The sequence below is a fragment of the Gymnoscopelus braueri genome (genome assembly GCF_963280865.1).
Source record: "Gymnoscopelus braueri genome assembly, chromosome: 8".
NCBI classification, from domain to species: Eukaryota; Metazoa; Chordata; class Actinopteri; order Myctophiformes; family Myctophidae; genus Gymnoscopelus; species Gymnoscopelus braueri.
In genome coordinates this window covers 15,662,857-15,681,778 of record NC_137609.1, presented here as the reverse complement: position 1 = coordinate 15,681,778, position 18,922 = coordinate 15,662,857, and the positions used below count along the sequence as shown (strand labels likewise).

Here is an 18,922-nt window from a genome sequence, read left to right as displayed (position 1 = left end):
TCCGTGGTTTTGTCTGCTCCGCGGACGCTATTGTTAAATTAGTTTCGGTTTGTTTCGAGGGGGAAAGATCGACGGACATGTGAATCCCGCCCACTACATGTGATTGGGTAAAGCGCGGCCTACTTCCTGATCTGAATGCGCACTCGTTATGACGAACCTCCCCGACAGATTCCAACGCAGTGCAGAAGCTGTTCTTGAGAGATTACTACAATGCTAATACATTAACACTCAACCTCACAATCACACGCTTCTCCGTTTAGTGTTTCATTAGCGCGAGCGTGGAAAACAACAACAGCGCGTTGTGTGCTGCTGCACATCTGCTACACAATAGGCTAGGATCATGATACCAAGGACTCGACAGTGATGTCATCAGTATGCAACCCGGAAGTAAAGACACCAAGGATTCGTCAGTCATGTCAGCCATCTGCGTTGCCACGTTGCCAAAAGAACACAAGCACAAAACACAAGAAAATATCAGTGTTGCCACATTTGCTACAGTACAGACCGTACAGTACAGTACAGGTACAGGTAGAGGTACAGTACAGTACAGTACAGTACAGACCGTACAGTACAGTACAGTACAGTACAGGTAAAGGTAGAGGTAGAGGTACAGTACAGTACAGTACAGTACAGTACAGTACAGTACAGTACAGACTGTACAGTACAGTACAGTACAGGTAGAGGTACAGTACAGTACAGTACAGACCGTACAGTACAGTACAGTACAGTACAGTACAGTACAGTACAGTACAGTTACAGTACAGTACAGTACAGTACAGTACAGTACAGTACAGACCGTACAGGTACAGTACAGTACAGTACAGTACAGTACAGTACAGTACAGTACAGTACAGTACAGTACAGGTACAGTACAGACCGTACAGTACAGTACAGTACAGACCGTACAGTAGAGTCCAGTACAGTACAGTACAGTACAGACCGTACAGTAGAGTCCAGTACAGTACAGTACAGTACAGTACAGTACAGTACAGTACAGTACAGTACAGTACAGTACAGTACAGACCGTACAGTACAGTACAGACCGTACAGTAGACTCCAGTACAGTACAGTACAGTACAGTACAGACCGTACAGTACAGTACAGTACAGGTACAGTACAGTACGTACAGTACAGTACAGTACAGTACAGACCGTACAGTACAGTTACAGTACAGTACAGTACAGTACAGACCGTACAGTACAGTACAGTACAGTACAGTACAGTACAGTACAGTACGTACAGAACAGTACAGTACAGACCGTACAGTACAGTACAGTACAGTACAGTACGTACAGTACAGTACAGACCGTATAGTACAGTACAGTACAGTACAGTACAGTACAGTACAGTACGTACAGTACAGACCGTACAGTATAGTACAGTTACAGTACAGTACAGACCGTACAGTACAGTACAGTACATACAGTACAGACCGTACAGTACAGTACAGTACGTACAGTACAGACCGTACAGTACAGTACAGTACGTACAGTACAGACAGTACAGTACAGTACAGACCGTACAGTACAGTACAGTACAGTACAGTACAGTACAGTACAGTACAGTACAGTACAGTACAGTACAGTACAGTACAGGTACAGGTACAGGTAGAGGTAGAGGTACAGGACAGTACAGTACAGTACAGACCGTACAGTACAGTACAGTACAGTACGTACTGTACTGTACTGTACATACAGTATTTACACAATACTACCTACATAGTAAAATAAAGTCTCTTCTTCACCAGATGCAATTTAAACACTGTGATGCCTGCTCAGAGTCATATTGTGTCTAACATACACATATCCTCTCTCATCTCAGCTGTACCTGGGCCCTAGGTGTAGTCCAATCAACCAGAGTGCAGTGGCCATCACTCCAAATGTTGTGACGTCAGGGCTCTCAATACTGCACATTGGGGGAGGAGGAGGGGTGCAGGGCGGGCGCACAGATCGCTGTGTGGGCGCAGGTGCTATGTGGGCGCGGGCGATAGAGCTGAGGCCGCGCGCAGCGGGCCGGCCGCCCGTAGGGCGGTCAGACCTCTAGTAGTTGTATAATGCAATAATAATGTGTGGTTGTTACAAAATCCCAAGGCACACCTGGACTTGCCTCACGGCACACCGTTTGGGAATCACTGAGTTACGGTATTGTATAAGACCTTGCTGCTTCGAGTGCTTCAGTATTTGGTCTCTAACTATGACTATGACAATGCGAATTACAAAACAAGTACAATTATTAGGATTACGCAATGAAGCGCGCACTGGCATTCACTCCATGAAAGTCATCCTCAAGCGACTCCCATTTCACCAAGTCTCTTAGTTTTGCTAAAACATCAATCAGTAGGCTATAAACATAACGTGTCATTATGAAAACGTGAAAAATGGAAGCGTCTGCAAAGTTGAGTGGCTGGATGCCCTTGGAGATCAGGAGGTGAGTGGACTAAATGGTTTTAGTGGTTCTTGTCAAGTGGCTCTGCAGGAAACAACATTCTGCTGATGGATGGAGTCTGGGTCTCTTGGACAGCTGGCTAATAGGTGACGCAGTAAGTAGCAATAGCCCCTTTAACCACTCAACTTGGCGCCCATACTTTGCACATTTAAAAAAATGCTCAGAAATTAGCACAACGGCAGATATTTCGCAATTTTTGCATGAAATGAAGCATAAAATTAAGTGGTTAATCGATTTGTTGAACCACTAAGTTACCCTGAGGGTCCCTGGACCCCACTTTGAGAAGCTCTGCTCTACACTGACTTATCGGAAGTAATGCACATGGATTGCGATTGCTGTCTGGCCAGGTCTCTCTTGAGAATGTTCTCAATGAGATTACCAGAAAGATCCAGAAAGGAAAAAAAAGAAACAAAAGCACGGCACCACAGTCCCTTCCAGTACTCTTTTTAGGGCTTTGAACTGTGAGAGTCTAGAAGAAAACGGAGGAATCCATCTATTTGTGTTTTGATTGTTGAACCCGCAGTTGAAGTTCTGTTCGAGCAGTCGTCTGTAATAGCTGACCTGGCAGCTTGCCAGAAACAGAAATGGCAGACGAGACAATCCCTCACTGACACGGACCCCGCAGACTCCAAGAACAGGGACCACTGGGAGTACGGTATTCATAGGGTTCGATTGGTAAAACAAGGGGGGGGGGGAGGGGGATATTCTTAACGACTTCTTAAAATCCCTATATAATTCTTTGTATGACAAATGGCTAAAAGTGCCGATATACCCTGCCCGAGCCTCTACCTCTCACCTGCCACTCACCTGTCAGTTAGCGCTAATGCAAACTCAAACTGCACAGTCTTGCTATTCCACGACTGCCTTGACTGACCCTTGTGCTGTAACAAACCCCTTGGCACAGTTCGTCGCTGTTCTTTGGAAACCTTGTATATGTCTTAAACTGTTACTTTTCAGGAAATGGAAAACATTTTACTAATGCTGCAAAGTTGTGCACAGACCTGGTTGTGTCTAACTTAGCAGGTCTGAGACTGAGGGAACAAAAACAGAACAGAAAGAATAGAAAAGAAGAAAGTGAAAAGACACGAGTTAGAGAAATCAAGGCACAGAAAGGGAAGCAAGAAAAAGAGAGAGAGAGAATGAGAGTGAGAGTCAAGATACTCAGCTGCAGCAGATTGTGCTTTAATCCAGCCTTGAGTTTGCCGTTGACCTAGTTAGTCCCCTGAAGAGTGACGTTAGAAAGCCATGTCTGCCGACTTGAATCTGTCTTTCTGGATCGACACACAGCTGATGGAGGTGATGCGCATGCGGGTGCAGTCTCTGCAGCAGCGGGGACAGACAGCGGGGACAGGAACGCGAGCGCCTGCTGCAGCCCAACAAGGCCGTCTACCGGCTGGACTTCTCGCAGCAGGCCCTCCGTGTCTCGCACTGGGGGGTGGACGCCGGACCTGACCCACCTGATGGCTTGGCAGCTACTGGAGCCTCCCGGCGTCTTATGGAGGGCGGAGAGCGACAGCCGAGATGTGCCTTGCCAATGTTACGAGGCCGACATGCAGGAACTGCTAAGATGAGGAAGATTATAGTTTCCTGTTTGCCATCGAGGGCGGCTGTGGTCCCGAAACCGTGAACCTTTACTGTGGCCAGCTAAGAGTTGGAGATCAACAACCAGACAGGTACAGTATGCACTAAGCAGCCATGGTCCAACTTAAGGCTGGCCATTATGGCCAATTAACCGAATTAAAAGTACAAAAAAAATCGTATATATCTCATATATCAATGAATCAACACGAAAAATTGTAATAATTTTTTTTATCATTCATTCATTAGTCGGATTAACCACTTAACTCTGTATTTTCTTCGTTGTACAATGATGGCATACAAACATAGCCGATGTACAAGCTCACAAGTGTCGCGATGCGACATGTTGTGATTTTGTAGTTCTACTATTTTCACTAATAAAAAAAAAGAAATTCAATAATCGTAATCCAAGCAAAAGTTTGAAATAATTGTGATTCTTCAACAGACTGTCAATTTGCTTGTTTTGAGTTATAATGTGCTGTCAGTTGTTGATGTAGACCAGAGGTTTAGGTTAAAGGATCTACACCATGAATTTAAAAAAATATATATATGTTTAATATCATATTGTTTATGTCCCTCAAACGTTTTTCAAAAGGTTTGAGCCTAAATCAAGCCTCAGATATACTCATTCCAACTAACTTCTCTCTGGCTTATAAAGCACTTTCACCTGCAATACCACATTGTCCTGTTTGGCACGGGGCGCTATTGAGCCAGTTTGTATGCATGTTATCTCCTGGTTCTGTGTGGAAAAAGTAAAACATAATAATAATTAAAAAAATAATAATAATAAAAATAAATAAAAAAGGGGGGGGGGTTTACTGAAAAACGGGAGGTATTGTACCCTGACGTGACGTCATGTCAGGGTGCAAATCAGTTTGGCCTGTTTTGAGACCAATTTACAGAAAACCCCAGATTTGCTGTGAAAGCCTGAGTGTTCAAACTGGGGTATTTTTGAGGTAGGGGAGACCAAAAACACACAAAAAAGAAGAAAAAGTTCAAATTCATGGTGTAGTCCCTTTAAAGCTGCATTTGTAGTGGCCTGGGTGCCTTTTCCAGCACAGCCATACGTATGTACATGACTGTGCTACATGGCTGTGCTATAGGCTGAAGAAAGTATAAGAATCAAATAACTAATCACTCACTGCAATATAACCTATTTCAGTCAATGATCTCCAAAAAAGGTTGAATGAAATGTATATAAATTTGACATTTGGCAAATGCTCAATAAAATACTGGACAACATTTTTGTGCCGCATTAGCATTTATAACTTGGGTAATAAATGACATTGATTACATTGTTTAATTTGTATCTATTATTTTTAAGTGTGCTATATGTACTCCAAATCCATCACTCTTTAAATGTTTATTAAACTACAATTCTACATGTGCATTTTAGAAACACATTTTTGAAATTCGGCCCTCACGCCTACGTTGCACCGCCGATCCGACCAATATGCCCTTATATGGAGATCTCTGTATCTGTCAGTCCTTGTCCGTTTTATGCCCATATATGGAGATCCCTGATGTCATCAGTATACACACACATATATGGGCATGCCCGCTTTTGTGCCCGTATATGGAGCTGAGTGATTTGTTTGCGCCTGATGCCATGACGTCACATTGATGTTAGACAACACACTTCATATTTGGGCGTAGCTGCATTGGGAACTCCTTATATGGTTATGGCTTAGACATGGGCACATGAGCGTGACGACGTGGTCCGCCTGCCCGCCGGCCGGTCCTCCCTTGAGCCAATTTTAATATAGGACATGGAGTATGGACTTGGATAAAGCTTCCTTGGGCTTGAAAGAGAGCAAAAGTGTTAATCTTGCTAGTCTCGGTTTGATGCACAGCCAGCCTTGAAGGACTTAATACATATCTCACGTGAGAGTCACAAGTGTGTGTGTGTGTGTGTGTGTGTGTGTGTGTGTGTGTGTGTGTGTGTGCGTGTGTGTGTGTGTGTGTGTGTGTGTGTGTGTGTGTGTGTGTGTGTGTGTGTGTGTGTGTGTGTGTGTGCGTGTGCGTGTGTGCGTGTGTGTGTGTGCGTGCGTGTGCACGCAGAATGTGTAGTGGGTTCCTACTGCATCATCCATCTTCCCCCCCTTCGACCCTGAAAAACGACAGGCGGCCAACGATTACATCTGCACGGCGACCACCATCTAACCCCGTCCCTCCCCTGGGGTCACCCTAACAACATCACGTCACCACAGGGAACAGACAGGGTGTGTGTCAGATAGAGAAAAGCAAAGAAACAGCGAAAGATATCATAGCGGTACCCTGAGTCTGATTACGTTGAACCTGTCGCCTAATAGACCAATGGTTCTCAACAAAAAAAAGGCCATTACTGCATCAAAAGTAACCAACAAACTATACTATAAAAACTGGTCAAACATTGGCCAAATTGTCAAATAATATAAGAGGCAAATATTTTGTCAATCTCCTGATGGGAGGTTATTACAAATCTTTACCATATTGCGGGATTAGCACAGTTTGAAGGAAGACAGATTTTGGTACTGTATGTGTGGTGTACTGTACCAAATGCTATACAATGGGCTAGACATTCAAATGTCATCCATAAAGCACTGCTATGAAAATACCTAAGCCATAAAAAGCGGAAGTGACTGACATACTGTAGGGTTTTGTTTGGTTATGTGTGTGCGTCAAGTGAAAGAGAGAAGGGGGCGTAATATAACACCATCTTTTCTTCCGTTGTCAACACTTAAGATACATTTACAATAAACATGGATTCAGATGGTTGCCAGTGAGCCGTCAGATGGATGCCAGCGTCTACAATTACAGTAACGTTAGGACTTGAGAGCCGGACCATTTCACAGACTGGCAGTGTCTGCTGAGACCCAAGGGAGACCTGTGTTCTTCTGCTGTAATGAGTCCTCTGGTGAGCCTGCGTTCCTTATGATTACCACACTGAGATAATGGTTCCTAATGGTCCCTCACTCATCACCAGAGGTGAAATGGTCAACTAAACATATATTTTGGTCATTGCCAAATGCCAGTACATGTTTAGTCTAAAAAGAACGTAATGTTGTTGTATCCAGTTTTAAAGGGGTTTGGGGTTTTGCAATCTGGGAACCCATCGTCAAATAAAAAGGAAAAAGAGCGCCCTCTGCTGTTTTTCACTCTTCCATTTGAGTCTGGGCGGAGCTGTACGGAGGACCTTTGCTCACGGAAAACCGGGGTTTTGGTCTGCCCTCAGCCTTCCACTTCCGGTGGTGCGACTATGTTTTCATTCCCACTAACAATATTTCTCCACGGAACACAAACACAATTTCTCCCAAAGAACATGGATCGTTTTGGTTATAAGCCCACTTGTTTCTATGATGAAAGAGCAAGTTAAAATGCTTTCCGTGGTTTTGTCTGCTCCGAGGACGCTATTGTTAAATGAGTTTCGGTTTGTTTCCAGTGGGAATTGAGCCGCACACATGTAAATCCCGCCCACTACATTTGATTGGGTAAAGCGCGGCCTGCTTTCTGATCTGAAGGCACGCCCACGCCACGCCAATGTGCATGGGTTGTCAACACGGCTACCGACAGATCCAAGCGCAGCTATGGATCTGTTCTTGAGAGATTAGGGGTTTTGTGAATTAAAAAAAAAAGGCCATGGCTTTTGAATGGTACCTGAATTCTACAAGCTCAGGATTTGAGATTACACAATATCATTGGCCCCGCCAGGTCCTTTCACTGACCTTATCCACAACAAACCCTCGCCTGAATCTCAAACGTAATGCCTGAACAAAAAAAATTGCATGTTATACCTGAATTCAGGCCAGTTCAAGATTGGGTTCAATACCCATTAACATAAAAAATGAAACCAATTCCAAAAATGGTTTCCTTTTTTTCTTCTTTTTCTAATGCCTGCATGATTCAAGTCCCTACTCCTTACATGATTCAAATGAAATACTCCATGTTCATAATGCTATTACACACATACGGTACCCTCACACCCAAACATCTGTGTGCCACATTCTGAAGCTCGAAAGACAGACATGGTCAAAGAGAGCTATTGTGTAGACTCAGTGACACAGCTACACTGAGATGCACGCATGCGCGCGCGCACACACACACACACACACACACACACACACACACACACACACACACACACACACACACGCACACACACGCGCGCACACACACACACACGCGCGCACACACAAGTTTGTATTACTATACTTGCGAGGAAATGAATATTCTAGGATGTCGATTTTATGAATGCCATTTCAACATTTTCTTTTTTTTAACCCTCACCCTGAAGCCGAAAATAGCCGATCTGACATTGTAGGTCAGCTATTTTCGGCACGCCACAGCGCCGTGTAACAAAGTATAAATCAGCCATAACTCCAACCCTAACCCCTAAACCTAACCTCTACTGTATGTCTAATTCTAACCCCAAACGGTACCTTTTCCTAATAGTAAGCCTAACCACGACCATTTCTCTGGTGGGGACAGTGAAAATGTCCTTACAACGTCTGTTTCTCAATTTATTTATACTATACTTGTGGGGCTATTTGGCTCTCGCAAGTATAGTAATACACACACACACACGCACACACATACACACACACACACACACACACACACACACACACACACACACACACACACACTTACTTTCTGCCACAGAGCCTCTCTGGAGGCCAGACTAGAGCACGCTGCCACAAACCAGCAGTTCCCCAGCTGTCCCTGGTGCAGATCGTGTGCACTGATGCCGTCCACAAACAGATGAGGGTCCTCACAGAGCTCCTGGGGACACAGAGTGAGACCAAAGAGATTGGAGAGAGAGAGAGAGAGAGTGGAGAGAGGCAGAGACAGAGACAGACAGAGAGTGGGACAAAGGGAGAGAGGGAGATATGAAGAAAGAGAGATAAAGGAGTGAGTGAGCTGCTAGCTCGCTGATAAGTGGTGTCTCGGAGGTGCTGAGGAGATTAATGTGGCACCACAGAGTCTCAACTATCACCACACAGTGCAGAGTCTCAACTTCACCACACAGTGGCTGTCACGATCATGACATTTTAGGAGGTGGCCATTAATTGTCATGCAAATGATTTCGATTAACGATTTAATTGTGTTTTTGGCATTGAACATTGGGAACATTTAAATAAAAATTAAATTTCTGTTAGGCTTTGTAAACAATAATTGCACAGGGCAGATATGGCAAATAACTTCAATATACAAAGAGATGACTGACAATGAGGGGCAGCAGGAACGGTATTTCTTTGTCGCATTACTAAACCAATAATTTGATGACGGGGTGGCTGGTCAGTAACCCGGAGACTCTGCCGGTCATCAATGGCTCAGGAATGTGACAAAAGCTTCATGGGGCGTGTAATTGATAGAAAATAAGTACCATTTGGGGTAGCACTTTATATTACAGTAACTATACACTATAAAGCATTAGTTAAGCATTAGTAAATGCTTAATTCATCATGAACTCATCATTAGTAAAGCATTATTCATACATTACTAAGCATTAGTAAACACAGTTATAAATGTTTCAACTATAAACTATTAAGTATTAGTTAAGCACTAGTAAAACACTTAATTCATCATTAATTCATCATTTGTATAGCATTATTCATACATTACTAAGCATTAGTAAACACAGTTATAAACCTTTCAATATACACAATTTACAATTAGTTAAGCATTAGTAATTACTTAATTCATCATGAATTCATCATTTATATAGCATTAATAATACATTAATAAGCATTTGTAAACACAGTTATAAGCGTTTTATTGCCCATTGATAACCTAATCTTTAATGTGCTTAATGATTGTATTCTCATACTTTGTAAATGATAGATTCACCATTTATAAATAGGTATTATATCAATTTACAAACCAGTTATTTATGAGTTGTTAATGGTTCATATGATCATTTAGAAAGTCTAAGTAAACACCATATACAAACCACTTGGATGTATATTTATGCGGACATTTGTACATGGTTAATGAGTGTGTTAATAAATGTCTTATAAACACTTATTCATACTCAATGAATGATTTATTAAGGTAGTTACTACTTGTTAGTTAAGTATTTTGCGTGAGCCCATCTAAAGTGAGGACTATCTATGCCTTATAAAGCATTTATAAATGAGATAGCGTGAGCCCATCTAAAGTGAGGACTATCTATGCCTTATAAAGCATTTATAAATGAGATAGAAGCAGTGATATAGAAAATGCCGATATTTATTGCAACAATTGAGACAGAACATGGCCCGTGCAGTGTAAAAATAAAATGAACATGCTTGTGCTGTATGAAAATAAACAAACAATATGCAATGCTATAAACATGTAAACATGGCTGATAAATTAAATAAACATTTTACTTCATGAAAATAAACAATAAACAATCTGCTATGCAATAAACATGTAAACATGGCTGATAAGTTAAATAAACATTTTACTTTATGAAAAGAAACAATCTGCTATGCTACAAACATGTAAACATGGCTGATAAATTAAATAAACATTGTACTAACTTTATGAAAATAAACAATAAAAAGTCTGCTATACTATGAACATGTAAACATGACTGAAAAATGTTAAAAACATTCTTGTACTGTATGAAAAAAAACATTCTGTGTTCTGCCTTCACTATGCATATAGCCACCCTTGCAGAGATAGGCAGACAATTAAAAAAAACACATTGAATGGATTTGTTAAAATGTGTACTGAATAATGTTTTCCACAGACCGGAAGTACCGTTCCGTTTTTTTTTTTAACATGGGAGTGGATGGGACTTCCGGCGTCCGTACGGCAACTTGACGGACGCTTTACGGACATGTGTGGCTGTGACTACTCCCTACTCCCCTACCTGGCCACGCCCACAGTGGGCAGGTAGGTGGACAATGTAATAAACAATTTGGGGCTTTTTTTTAAGTGTAGTTGCTTAATTGGGCTTGCTTTCTAATGTTTTTTTTTAAACCAGTGGTTCCCACATTTTTTCATGGAAAGGAAAAATATTTTTTGAAAATATTTTACTTTTTTTCCCAATATTTTTTGAAAATAACAGATCTACAAGCTCACAACGTGTCATGATGTGACACATTGTGCGCTTGTTGATCTGCTATTTTCAAATGGCCGATAGCTGGTAAAACTGAGCCTAGTTGCTTGCTTCTTTTGGGCTTGTTTTCAAAGACCTGGCCGCTTGTTTTTTTTTTGCTAAATCTGGCAACACCCAACTATGGGCAACACCTGCAGTATGCATTCACTTCCTGTTTAGCATACAGCAAAGCTATGTGCAGCTGTGTCTGTAAGTACTGTCCTTGTGATGTATTGTCTCAGTAATAATGAAACATGATTGCTAGTACATTTTTCACAGCCCAACTGTGTATTCTGTCTGTGGTAAAAACGTCATGTTTGTTGCTAATCAGTACCAGTCATATGGCCTAGCCTGTTAGCCTGTTAGCCATTAGGCTGCAGGCTGCTGTGTGTCATGTTAGCTTATAGGCTATTCTGCTCTGAGCTAATGCTGTAATGCCATTATAGGGAGCAATGTTGTCTTTTTATTTTCACTCAAGTGATTTATTTGTGCATATTGGGAGAGATTTGCGTATCATTATTTCCAGCAAAATCAGGGATGTGTTTATGTACATGTTAATTTCATATCATTGCAACTGTGTGAATGTTTAGCTGCTTAAGTCATGTTTGCAAGTTAATTCATTTCTTTAAAAGCATTGTTAAAAAGTTAAAATATTTACTGTGGAAAACACTATTCAGTACACATTTTAACAAATCCATTCTATGTGTATTTCATATAAGAAAAACCAAAGAAGATAATTTAAAGAAGAAACCCAAAACAAGCCTTTTTTTCTTTCTTTCTTTTTTTTACCTTCTGATGTTAACTGTCTGCCTAGCTCTGCAAGGGTGGCTATACCCATAGTGAAGGCAGAACTTCAGATTTATTTTTTCATACAGTACAAGAATGTTTATTACATTTTTCAGCCATGTTTATAGCATAGCAGATTCTGTATGGTTTATTTTCATAAAGTACAATAATGTTTACTTAATTTATCAGCCATGTTTACATGTTTATAGCATAGCAGATTGTTTATTGTTTATTTTCATAAAGTACAATGTTTATTTAATTCATCAGCCATGTTTACATGTTTATAGCATAGCAGATTGTTTATCGTTTATTTTCATAAAGTACAATGTTTATCTAATTTATGAGCCATGTTTACATGTTTATAGCATAGCAGATTGTTTATTGTTTATTTTCATGAAGTCAAATGTTTATTTAATTTATCAGCCATGTGTACACGTTTATAGCATTCCATATTGTTTGTTTATTTTCATACAGCACAATGTTAATTTTATTTTTACACTGCAAGGGCCATGTTCTGTCTCAATTGTTGCAATAAATATTGGCATTCTCTATATCACTGCTTCTATCTCATTTATAAATGCTTTATAAGGCATAGATAGTCCTCACTTTAGATGGGCTCACGCTATCTCATTTATAAATGCTTTATAAGGCATAGATAGTCCTCACTTTAGATGGGCTCACGCAAAATACTTAACTAACAAGTAGTAACTACCTTAATAAATCATTCATTGAGTATGAATAAGTGTTTATAAGACATTTATTAACTCATTCACTGCCTAGAACGACTAAAACGACTTTTGTCCTTTAAGCCTCCACTGCCAAGAACGACTAAAACGACTTTAAAATTTTTTTCTTTTTTTTTTTTCTTATTTATTTATTTAATTTTTAACCTAAAGACCAAGGAGATATGATTTGTTGAAGATCTAGACTCCAATCCACTTCCTTGTTAACTTAAAACTTAAACATTTTGTATCTTGGCTCCTGAGTACTTTTTTTTTCTATGAAAAATCTCTGGCAGTTTGTCAAACGCAAAAATAAAAATGTTCTGGCAGTGAATGAGTTAACACACTCACTAACCATGTACAAATGTCCGCATAAATATACATCCAAGTGGTTTGTATATGGTGTTTACTTAGACTTTCTAAATGATCGTATGAACCATTAACAACTCATAAATAACTGGTTTGTAAATTGATATAATACCTATTTATAAATGTTGAATCTATCATTTACAAAGTATGAGAATACAATCATTAAGCACTTTAAAGATTAGGTTATCAATGGGCAAAAAAACGCTTATAACTGTGTTTACAAACGCTTATTAATGTATTATTAATGCTATATAAATGATGAATTCATGATGAATAAAGTACTTACTTGCTATATAAATGATGAATTCATGATGAATTAAGTACTTACTAATGCTTAACTAATTGTAAATCGTGTTTAGTTGAAAGGTTCATAACTGTGTTTACTAATGCTTAGTAATGTATGAATAATGCAATACAAATGATGAATTAATGATGAATTAAGTTTTTTACTAGTGCTTATCTAATACTTAATATTGTATAGTTGCAACATTTATAACTGTGTTTACTAATGCTTGGTAATGTATGAATAATGCTTTACTAATGATGAGTTCATGAGGAATTAAGCATTTACTAATGCTTAACTAATGCTTTATAGTGTATAGTTATTATAAAGTGCTACCATATTTGGGGTGAACTACTCCTATAATTGCTTCGTGTGAACACAAACGTACTGTGTGATGACATAGATAGACTCTTATGAATATAAATGAATCTTGATTTCATTCCCCGGTTTGATTCCCATAGCTCACATTCCTCCAAACACACCTGATTTTAATTACAGAGCTACTCGGTTTTGAAACTCATTCAAGATGACGTCCAGACGGTGTATTACTCATTTTGAACTTAGTCAGCACACTAAAATATGTATCTGAAAACATTATAGGTTAGAAATAAGCAACATAGTATCAAACATGCTTCACACTGCCATCTCTCTCTCTCGCTCGGGCAGCGTGGGCCGGCAGGCTACAAACACTATAGCCCTCGGCAGCACACAGCTGCACATAAAGAGATTCCACCGTTCCATAGCCTGAAGGGATGGGACCTTCTGATTGGTTGCAAGGCCGTTTCAGACTGAAACTTCAAAATAAGATGACCGAAAATGTCATTTCACCAGGACTTTAAAAAGGAGGAAAAGAAGTTGCACACTCTGGCTCCATGTGCAGTGATTTATTTGATTGACGTTTCGGCCTGTTGGCCTTCCTCCGAATCAACAAATGGGCAGAATAACCAACACTGGGCTCTTATATAGACCACACCTACAATGAATGACAAAAAGTATCCGTAATCAAAATAAATAATGTACAATTACCGAAACAATCCATATTTTATACTTTAAAAAAAAGATTATAACGAAGATAGCCAATCTACTAGCTCACATGTCGTGTGAGCTTGTTGATCTGCTATTTCTTCTGTTTAATTTTTTTTAATGAACATGTAGGAAACATTCTCAACAGATTAATTTACACAGATGAATGCAAACGATTCTGACAATTATGCATAATAATTGCGATTATATCGAATAATTGCGATGAGGCAATTAAGTAATAATTGTGACAGACCTACTACACATCTCACCACATTTGACAGTCGAGCTGACTAATAGCCAACTAACCCATTTTAGATGGTTTATTTTATGTTTTTTGGCTTGATATATTCTGAATATACACACGTACGCAGGGGCGGCCTTAGTGATCTGGGGGCCCGTTTCAAGAGCTAATATGTGGCCCCCTATGCACCCCCCCACCCCCCCAAAAAATAAAAATAATAATCGCCCCAAAACACGGTCACCCCGATTTTGTTTGCGGAATTTGCGGATTTTGTTTGCGAAAAAATCTAAAATTGTATTTTGAAAAAATAAAAATAAAAATAAATCTTTTTTTTTTCTTTTTTTTTTCAAGAAAATTCGGGGGCCCCCTGAGGTTCGGGGCCCGTTTCAATTGAAACGGGTGAAACATAGGAAAGGCCGCCCCTGCGTACAAGAGCATGTATCATCCATCCCCCCACCACGGGAGCAAAACAATAAAAAAGCTTGTAATAAAATTAGGCCCATGTGTGTTGCTAAGCTCACTGTAATATAGACCAATAAACATTTCCCTTGGGTTGAGACTAAATGTGCTTTATAGTTTTCTGAACCCCAGTGAATTTGTCTTTCGTGCTACTAACGCAGTAGTTGTCTGATACTTTAGTGCAGAACCCGTTACCAGAGTATCAGAGTGACAGTGGCTCTCAAAAAGTCAAGGACCCCCAAATTGGCTGCGGACCCCCATTTAAAAAATATTGTAACTTGTAGATCTGCTGCTTTATACTATGACGAAGTATAAAACAACTTAAGTGGTTAATTGATTTGTTGCTATACAAAAACATTTTAGAAATATACTGGGGGGGAAAATGTATGAATCCAAAAAGTAATTGATAGAATAATTGCTTAGAAAATAATGGATAGTTGCAGCCCCACATAAGGATGTGCTTAGCTTTGTCTCAGTGTGTGAATGGTGCTGTGTGGATAATGCATCTACTTGATGAGGCTGGCTGGGAGCTAGACAGGCCAGGATGGGTCGATGGGCACCTCGGCTATTACTCACCAAACAGCGGAAAGCACCCAATCATTTAACTGCTCTTTATCTAAACACACTTGCATGGCTCAATCAAATAAAGGTAGATAACAGTCAGACACGGATGAGACAAAGTGCTTGTGTGTGTGTGTGTGTGTGTGTGTGTGTGTGTGTGTGTGTGTGTGTGTGTGTGTGTGTGTGTGTGTGTGTGTGTGTGTGTGTGTGTGTGTGTGTGTGTGTGTGTGTGTGTGTGTGTGTGTGCGCGCGCGCACACACGTGTGTGTACTGTACACACATCAATATTCTGCACTACTGTACACATCTTGTGTGGCGTGCTGTATGTGTGTGTTAACGCAAAGACACAGGTTAAGGTAACTGCATGCTCAGATATGTGCATTCTCTCTCTCTCTCTCACACACACACACACACACACACACACACACACACACACACACACACACACACACACACACACACACACACACACACACACACACACACACACAGTGGACAACGCCAAGGTCAGGAATGTGCTGACTCTGCAAAAGGCTGTTTGCTGCAAAAGCAAACTTAGAATCAGAGGCCAAAGCCAGCCACTGCAGAGCTCCCTGGGGACAGCGTCTGTGACCGTGGTCCCTCTAACCCCGCCCACCCCAGCACACGAGTCACATAGTAACATGCATGTGTGTTTGTGTGCATACGCCAGTGCGCTGACCCATTTTTATGGGTCGTGAGTAAATATCAATTGTTTCACGTTTCCTACAATTGTTTTGTACAATTATTTCTAAAGATTCTCAACATAGAAAAACTAAAATAAAGATTTTTGAAGACGCGTTGTGAGCTTGTACAGTAGATCCGCCATTTTCACTATTCTTTAAAAAAAATAGGGCTTAAGTGGTTAATTCATACTGCATTTTTGTAAGTTTGGCTCCCAGGGAGACATCAAATGTATCTTTTGGGTCTCGGGCTGAAAAGGTTTGGCAACCCCTGACATAAACAGTCAAATACTGAGGGGTAAGAATTGACCCGTAACTTAGGGTGTCTGCATGTGTGTGTATACAGGTGTCCGTGCCAGCAGCGGAGCTACCACAGGGGTAAAGGGCAGTGTTGCCAGATCTTGCGAGAGAAATAAGCAATCAGGTTTATGAAAACAAGCCCAAAAGAAGCGACTAACACATTGTTAAACCTATAGTATATACTGTATACGATGCAATGCGTTGTGAGCTTGTAGATCTGTTATTTCCCCCAAAATCTTGCGAAAAAAGTGAAACATTTGAAATATTTTTGGTATGGGTACAATATGGCACAACATTTTTTCAGATGAGGATACGCAGACAATTACATATTAATTTGGGGGGGTCCTTGACATGAAAATGTTTGAGAACCACTGGTTTAAACAACATTTAGGAAGCTGGAAGCCCAAATAAGCAACTACACTTTAGAAACAAGCCAAAAAAAACGCAACCCGCAACTACCTGTACCAATATTTACAAGCGACTTTACAGAAAAACAAGCCCAAAGTCGCTTATAATAAGCAGACATGGCAACACTGGCAAAGGGCGCAAGCTCCCCAGGCCAAGTGGCCCACCAGGAGCCCTGTAGGGGTTTTTGTTTGTTAACTTTTCATTATATTCATACATTTTTTTTTTTATTTTCCTTTTTTTTTATCCCACGATTTTGTAACCCCATTTTTGAGTGGTGCCAGCCACTCCTACACTTGACCGTGTGTGTGGGTCCGTCCGTCCGTCCGTCCGTCCGTCCGTCCGTCCGTTTGAGCACGACCTCAACAGCTGCAGCTGATTGCAACACAAGGATGCAACCAGTTACACTAATTCAAAGGCACCACTCTCTTCACACTGGGTGTGATTTTTTACACCCAGTGCCAATTGTCTATGTAATCCTGGGCACTACCTTCCCTCTGCCAACCTAGGGAGGCCAGGGCCGAGCTCATGCCTCCTTCAATGCATGAGAGCCAACTGACCTTCTTGTCACCTGACAGGGGAGAGTTTCCCTGGTTGGGCGTAGCGCGTGGAAGGAACACGTTATTCCAACCAGTTCCTTTCCCCTCCATCAGGCGCCCCGGCTGGACAGGGGGAGGCAGTATAGTGACCAGGATTACTGCATGTTTTTGTGAGGGTACCTACCCTAGGGAACACGGGGAGAACATGCAAACTCCACACAGAGAGGCATTCATTAATTTTTTTCAATGATGTACCAAGCAAAGAAAACACAATATACGTATATCTTCAATACTATAAAACATGGTAAAATGGATATATAGTTTGATTTCTTTATAACCTGATATTGATCTGAGCTTGTGTTGCTTATTTTATCAAGTTATACACAGCTGCGTCTGTCGCTACTCCCTTGCTGTATCGCTGTGTCACCTTTATCTTAGAATAGGCCTTTTAATATTGTAGACCACCGTATCTACTATGTCTTTTTTTGTGTGCCATTTTTATGCTTTTTTCCCAGATAGTTACAGTGAGAGTGAGGCAGGAACAGAGGGACAGAAGAGGGGATGACATGCTGTAATGCGCCTCGGGTAGGATTCCAATTTCAAACCGAGGACAGCTGCAAGATACATACAATATAAAATATTTTTATATTGTATGCACGCTTACTCAGTGATCCACTGGGGAGCCCCTATACTTTGGCTGTTAAAGGACCTACAGTATCTTACACCCGGCACGAATAGGCACAAAGTGCAGCAAAATTGTCATTGCCACTTTAAAACCGATGCTGTTGTAATTTTCATGCCCAGTGCCCACGTTGTGTAAGTATGTCTGACCAGGCACATTGTTGGCACATTGATATCTTAGGGGTGAGAAAGTCGGAAAGCTATTGGGTTTTTGGAATTTTGTGCACAATGGGCCCCTCCCGTAAACCTTTAAAGGCAATTGTAGCCAATCGGAAAAGAATCTGAAAAGTTTGACAGATAGATCTTGATCACATGACTACAGAGATAATGTTTACCAATTTGGGTGAGTTTTGACAAAATTTGTATGAATAGTATCAAAAACTGCGTTTTACCAAAAAACAAAAAATGTTGTCAGGCGAAAATGGGCGCGGCCTACAATAGGAGTTGAGTCATTATGAAGGGAATCCCGAAAAAAAAATCATGTCGGCTACGACCTACGGTTCAAGAGTTATAGGCCAAAATGTGAAGAGCCCTGTTATAGCGCAACCATGAGGCTGATTAGAACATTTTTGGGCGAGTTTCTTCCCTGGCCTACTGACACACTGCGCACACGGACGGATGGACTGGAGCGAAAACATAATCCCTGCCCCCGGCCGGAACAGCCTGGTGGGGATAAGAAATAAGGAAACAGTGAAGAGTAGCTGCTGCTGTGCATCTTTACACAGAGATGAGAGCGGTGAGGAGAGAAGAGAGTTTATGGTTT

The 18,922-nt window shown here is 40.8% G+C and overlaps 1 protein-coding gene and 1 pseudogene across 2 annotated transcripts in view; one reads left to right on the top strand and one right to left on the bottom strand.

Annotated features, from left to right (window-relative positions):
* Nucleotides 1-18,922, bottom strand: part of capn5b (calpain 5b) — a gene marked incomplete at both ends in the record, with an annotated part of 44,855 nt that overhangs the window by 16,802 nt on the left and 9,131 nt on the right. Inside the window, one exon of the mRNA XM_080434768.1 lies at nucleotides 8,653-8,784. Within this exon, the coding sequence (XP_080290894.1) occupies nucleotides 8,653-8,784 (132 nt within the window). The remainder of the gene's footprint in view (nucleotides 1-8,652; nucleotides 8,785-18,922) is intronic.
* Nucleotides 3,691-4,016, top strand: LOC308090053 (olfactory marker protein-like; annotated as a pseudogene). Its single transcript has one exon. The product of its transcript is annotated as an olfactory marker protein-like (transcript).